Raw genomic sequence first — 6,909 nt, forward strand, 5'->3', positions numbered from 1 at the left:
CATGCGGAAATTAATATATTATATTTTTCCTAATAAAAAACATTGAAAGTCTAATTTTACTTCTTATATTATTTTTTTTAACATAATTTTTTTAGAAAAATTCAATTAAAGAAAAATAGTTTTTGTTTTATTTATGGTGCTATAATAAATTGTTATAGCAATAATTTATATGCGTGCCATTTAATATTAATTAATAAACAAACCAAGACATAATTCGTTATTAAAAAGAATAAAATATAATAAATTTATTAATTATTTTTCTTGTACTCTGCATAGAGAAAAGAATCACTAGGAAATATAATGGAAAAAAAATAAAAAGTAAGATTCTCATAAAAAAATTTTACTTTACTATTTTCTATATATAATGTTTTAATCTCTGTTTAATTGAGGTATGAATGTTGCAATTTATATTTATTAATTATAATATTTTCATCTATATTATTATTATGTTTATGGTATATTATGCTATGAAATTTTGTTATTCAAATATACATATTTATAACAATGAAAATAATGTTAAAAAAATTATAATCTATATTAACAAAAAATAATTAATAATAAAACATTTCATGATAAATCTTATAAAAACAATATATTTTTGCAAATAATAAAGATAATATTTTTATATTTATAAATAATTTATTTTTTATTATTATATATTCATCACTGTGGGAAGTACTTTATGTTTTTAAATAGTTCTGCATGAAAAAATATATATATGCCTTCTGGTAGGATTGAAGAATAGGTAAATTTTATTATTCATTTAAGAAATGAATTTATATTAATTTTTTTATAATTACAGTTAAAAAATAAATGCTATATGTAAATGAATAATATGATAATTTATATAATTTTTTTTTTTTTTATTCACAGTATGGTTTATTAAAAAAGTTACAATCATATATGCTATATAAAGATTTTGATGAAGATGCTATATTGAACAATAAGAGTGATTAAAACATATATTTTAATGATCTAATTGATTCTAATATTGGTTTTACATGGATCATTGCATTTAATTTGCAAGGAATTTAAAACATATAAATAAAGAGAAAGTTAAAATTTCTTAGAAAAATTGTTTATGCTTCTGTTGTTGGACGTTTTATGAAATGTGGAATAGACATAATAATAAAATGCATAATTTTTTTAAAGAATATGTTTTTTATAAATTTTATACATATGTGAAAACAACTAATACTAAATAAAAAAAAAAGTTCCTATTTCTCATATTATTTCTATGATATTTTAGATGAATGGTATGGAGTGCAATATTTTCATGGTTGCCTTAAGTGTTTTGTTTATATTCAAAGAAAAAGGTGAAATTTTGAGGAAGGTATAGAAATAAAATATGAATGTATTAGAAATTTTAAGAACCTATATGAATTATACATAATTATTTGATGCCAATATATTTTTAGTTTTTTGATATTAACTATTGTAAATAATGAATGAATTATTGTAAAAGGTATAATCCATATATTTTATATTAAAAATTAAATTGTGTATTATTTTTTTTTCAGGGAATGTTTTATACAATATAGCACGACCTATAGACATAGAATCCTATACTAAATATATTTAACTAAAATCGGAAAAATGGACTGAAATGATAAAAGAAATGTAGGGAGTATATATACATCTTTTATACATTTGAGAGTGTAGAAAATATTTTAACGTGAGATTTATTATATACTTTGTTATTAGTCAATATAATAACATTAAGACATTTATCATTCCTTTTCTTTTTTAGTCATAATGTATATATAATTCCCACATTAGGATTATATATAACTATAATAACAATTATTATTTTTTTTGTAATTGTAATAAAAAAACAGGTAATGTTCAATATATTTTGTATTTTTGTTTTTTTTACATTATACTTTGCTATATTTTGATCATGATCTATTAAGAACTTAAAGAAAAAAATAAAATTAATAAATGTATTTTTCATGAAGAACAACAGTAGACACCTGCAGGAAATAATAATGCAATTAAAAATATAAACCTATGGAAGAGAGGAGTTCATCTAGTATATAATACAGTAAAATTATATTCATTCTAATATAATTTACAATGCGAACATTTTCATAGGTGCTACAACATGTATTGTTCATGTAAATAGTCTTATTCTTGTATGAATAACTTTGGAAAAACTTAATAAAAAATAAAGTAAAATAAGAAGTATTGAAATGGAACTTTTAAAAAATTATAGATACTGTACGGAAACGGAGGTAATATAATATTAACAAAAAATACTCAATAAATATGGTTATGTAAAATAAAGAATAAAAGTAAATAATTAAAAACAATAAATTATTGGAAAACTTTATTTCATTTAAAACGGGTAAATATATAATAAAACATATCACATTTAGGATGTATAATAACTTAATTATATATTCAGTTCACAATGGGAAGAAGCTATAAGATCCTCAATCTTTGTGAAATAAAACATTGTGAACAAGTTATTAACACTTAATAAACATTAAACTGATTAATATACTTTTTGGGATATATATGATAATAAAGGTTTTACCATTATTATTCGAAATAATTTTTTACAATTAACATATTAAGCCACAATATTCTTAGATAAATACGTGACAATTAATTCATGAAAAATGAACATTATGAAAATTAAATTCGGCTTCCTTTGTTACACAAAACATGCTTTGTTAAAAATGTGTTAATCATAATCAGGAAAATATTAACGAATATTAAAATATATGATGTTTACCTGAAATTTCTTTTTTATAACTTTCTATAATTCACATTATTGACAAATTTATATTTATTAATTCGGATTATGTTTTTATTTCAGTTTTTTTTTTTTTTATTTAATTATTTTTTGTAATTATGATTTTAAATCTTTTAACACAGCGACATTGATAATGGCTAAATTAATTCTTAATAGCTTCAAAATGGATTAATTTTTATTAAGTAAAATATCACATAACATTAAATAATATAATAATATATAAATCCTTTTACTAATAATAAACTATTATGTTTTAATATTATTAAAGCTATGCCATACATTTGCTACGTTTTTTTTAATTCATATAAGCTATGAATTTATACAAAATAAAAAATGGATCAAATAACAATGAAGATATACATTATAATAGTTCTATATTGTAATACGTCTATTTCTTAGTATTTTTGTGCATGAAAGTCATAAATATGTACATTATAAAAAAATAAAAATGTATGTGGAATTAAATAGCATTGTATTTTATATGCAAATATTATTATTTTACATTATATATAGATATGTTCTTTGTATATAATTTCATATATAATTGTAAAATATATATTAATAGTTAATTGAAAAATACAAAACTATTAAATTTTGTTTCCCGATAACGATTTTGTTAAAAAATATAAAAATAATATATGTTTCTAATGGTGTGATTGAGCAACATAATCCGTGAAATTTAGAGCATATATGAAGAAAATTATGCATGAAAAGAAAAATTTATTATTTTTGTAAAATAATTATGTATGAAGACAAAATATTAATGCAAATATGCATTCTATATATATTTCATTTAGTACATCTTCAAAATATGTTAATTCTTTTTCATCTTGTAGCTTAATTCTGCACACATACTATATATAAAGGTTGTATCATTTTCTTTACACTATGTTAAATTTATCTTAAATATGTAGTAGCATAATACCTTTTTTGTAATTATATTTTTTAAGTTATAATATAATTATTTAATATTATTATAATATATCATTATATTAGTGTAGTATGTATAAAATATACATTTCAATATACAATTTTAATTAAATTTGGGAGTCTCTTATATACTAGAAATAACTTTTATTATATCTTCTACACACAAAATTTAGACAACTTAATATTCATGTACATCATTTAGTTAATATGGCCTTATATATAGTAGATTATATAAAATTGATTCAGGGGGTATGTTCTTATTTTTTTTATAGGGGATATTTGCAATGTTTTATTTATATGTATAAAATTTCTTTCCACGCATTATAAAATATGTTTTATGCAGTTAAAATTATTTTTTATTACATTTTTTTAATTTAATTTCGTAGAATGATGACTTACATAAAACTGAATTGCATGAATTTTATACTAAATTTAACCGTGAGTGTTCTCCTGATTCTGATGACACTTATTGCTCAATAGGCTTTACATTTGAGAATACAGACCCATTAGTTAAGAAGTTTTATAATAAAATATTTTGGAATTTAAAAAATTTATTAAATGAAGATAGTAAATATTTTATTATTAATCATAGTAAAACTGAAAACAAGAAAAGATGTATATATTTTATGTACTGGTTTTATGATCAAGTATTAAAAAATAAATTTAGAGAAAAAGATATTACAACTATTGTCAGTCACTGGAATGCGCAAAAAAATATTTTCTTGGATGATCCTAATAATTTCCCATGCTCGTTTTACAATATAAATTTAAAAGACATAAAGGATATGAAACATTTATACGATTATCTTATATTTTATGACAAATATAAAGATTTTAGCATTATAAATTATAAGATATTCAACAGTTTACATTGCAATTACATAAGGAGAGCTATTAATCTGTATAACAATAAAGTTATAGAATGTTCAGCTGCAAGAAAAAAGTCATTATATTGTGAGGAATTCAATGAATATCTTAAAAAATTTATTAATGTACGTTATTTGCTACCATTTAGTGGAAGATGCAAGCATGATTATCTACGTGAAAAAACTCTCAATACTAAGGGAAAATTAATTACGACTGATCCTTCTCTTGAAAAACTGTTTGATATGGTAAAAATACCCTTTTTTAAAGATTATTATTTAATAAGGGTTTTTTGAACAGTTTACTTTTTTGCTTTCATTAAAGCAAAATAGCATATAAAAAAATATATTATAATGTTATATGTCTTTTTTTAATTATTTTCTAGGACAATAGTTTGAATAATATACATTTATACAATTTTTATAAAATGCTAGACACTGAATATGATTATTATGACAATTTTCGTGTTTGTGGGATTTTATTAAAAGAGCGTTCTCCTGTTAAAGAACATATTTACAAAAATTGTAATAAGCTTAAATCAATATTAGATAATTGGAGTAATATATTAAATTCTTTTAAGAAACATGTAAGTAAGGAGAAATGCTGTGAATATTTGAACTACTGGTTACATGATAGAATAAGTGATATTTATTATCGCACTGAAATTATCAATTTGTTATACAAGTCATGGAATTTGATTAATTATGAAAAAACTACTTCTAATGATATATGTTGGCATAAGAATTTGAATGTTAATGAAAAAACTTTTAAAAAAAAAAAAAAATTATATGACTTTTCAGAATATTATAGTCACATAAAAAGTAGAATGCAGGAAGTAGATAAATTAAGCATAACTAAATATTGTCATTACATAAAATATCATCTCTCCTTATATTATGCCATGCAATACGAACAATATATGTCTTCAAAATTTTCTGTCTATGAGAATGAATTGAGAACTTTTAATAACATGATGAAAAATGAGGTATCATTTTTAAAGGAGAAGTGTAATGGCATTAATCTTGATTTTCTTTTCAACAATGAAGATAAATGGAAAGACTCACTGTCATTGCAAGAGAAGGAATCGACAGTACAAAGGAATAATGATGTAAGTTATTCTACAGGAAGACACAATGAAGTAAAATCTCCTTCAAAAAAAAAAAAACATATTACAATTATATGTTAATGTTTTTTCACAATTTATTGTTTATGGACATATTATAAATATAAACACAATATTGTAATATTTCTTTATATGGATCAATAGCACATATAAGTATTTTTTTTAATTTATAGAAATTTAAATTAAAAGAATTACCTTCAGAAGTAGAATATAAAAAATTGAATAATTCTAAAAATATTGAAATGTGTTACAATGAATGTATAGATATTTTTGAATTTGAAATGGATTATCCTGGAGTTAGTGATTTTTGTTATAAATTTGTAAGAAATTTAAGAGAATTATATAAAAATAACAATCATAATTTTATTGAAATTTGTGATTACTTTACTCATTGGGTATTTGATGAAATAACGAAAAAGTTTGTTCATAACTGGAATAACATTAGTGACATACCATTTTTTTACAAACTTGTTGAAATAAGTCTTCATATTAACAGAGAATTTAAGAATAAACATTGTAATTATATTCATGATAGTAATATTAGTTTTATAGAACTTAAGAAAAGAAAAGAATTACATGATTATTTCAAAAATTACAGTTCTATTTTTAGCTATATTACTGAAACTAATGATGAAGAAAGAAAAACATATTGTGACTATATTTATCGTCTAAATGAATATTATAAAAATCAAATAAGAGAATGTTGCGAATATTTTAATGGAGAAAATAATTATAAAGAATATTGTAGCAATTACTTTAAATGCGATCGAAAATATGATCCACATACTCTCTTATTGAGGTTGGATTGTAGAAGTACGGAAACCAATACAATATTAGAAAACACATTTGCTGGTCAAGAAGTTGAAACAAGTGGTAAATTAATAACAGATATGCCAAAATATACACATCAGTTGTTGAATAAGCCTGAAGTCTTTAATTTTAGAACTACAGAGAAGAAGCAGAATATAATAATTTTTGATTCGTTTTATATATCCGTTTTAGCAATTTTGTCTCTACTTGGCACACTTTTAATATGTTTCCTTTTTTATAAAGTAAATATTACATATTAATATATATAAAAATAAAATTAACATAATTTATTTTATTAATATAGAAATAGTTTATTATTTTATACATATTTTATATGAAATTTACATTTTTTTATTAATTTTTTAGTTTACTCCTCTTGGATCCTTTTTAAATAGAAGTGCATTAAAGAAAAAAAATATAA

The 6,909-nt window shown here is 20.6% G+C and overlaps 1 protein-coding gene across 1 annotated transcript; it reads left to right on the plus strand.

The window, feature by feature from the left end:
- Nucleotides 1–3,898: 3,898 nt before the first annotated feature.
- PGO_003215 (variable surface protein) lies at nt 3,899–6,909 on the plus strand (the record flags this gene model as incomplete). Its single annotated transcript, XM_028691271.1, has 5 exons — nt 3,899–3,940; nt 4,078–4,842; nt 4,941–5,693; nt 5,852–6,730; nt 6,855–6,909. Coding segments are annotated over 5 exons (2,494 nt in total), but the record flags the coding sequence as incomplete, so codon positions are not given.

Source organism: Plasmodium gonderi, assembly GCF_002157705.1.
Source record: "Plasmodium gonderi DNA, contig: Pgo-contig_377, whole genome shotgun sequence".
NCBI lineage: Eukaryota > Apicomplexa > Aconoidasida > Haemosporida > Plasmodiidae > Plasmodium > Plasmodium gonderi.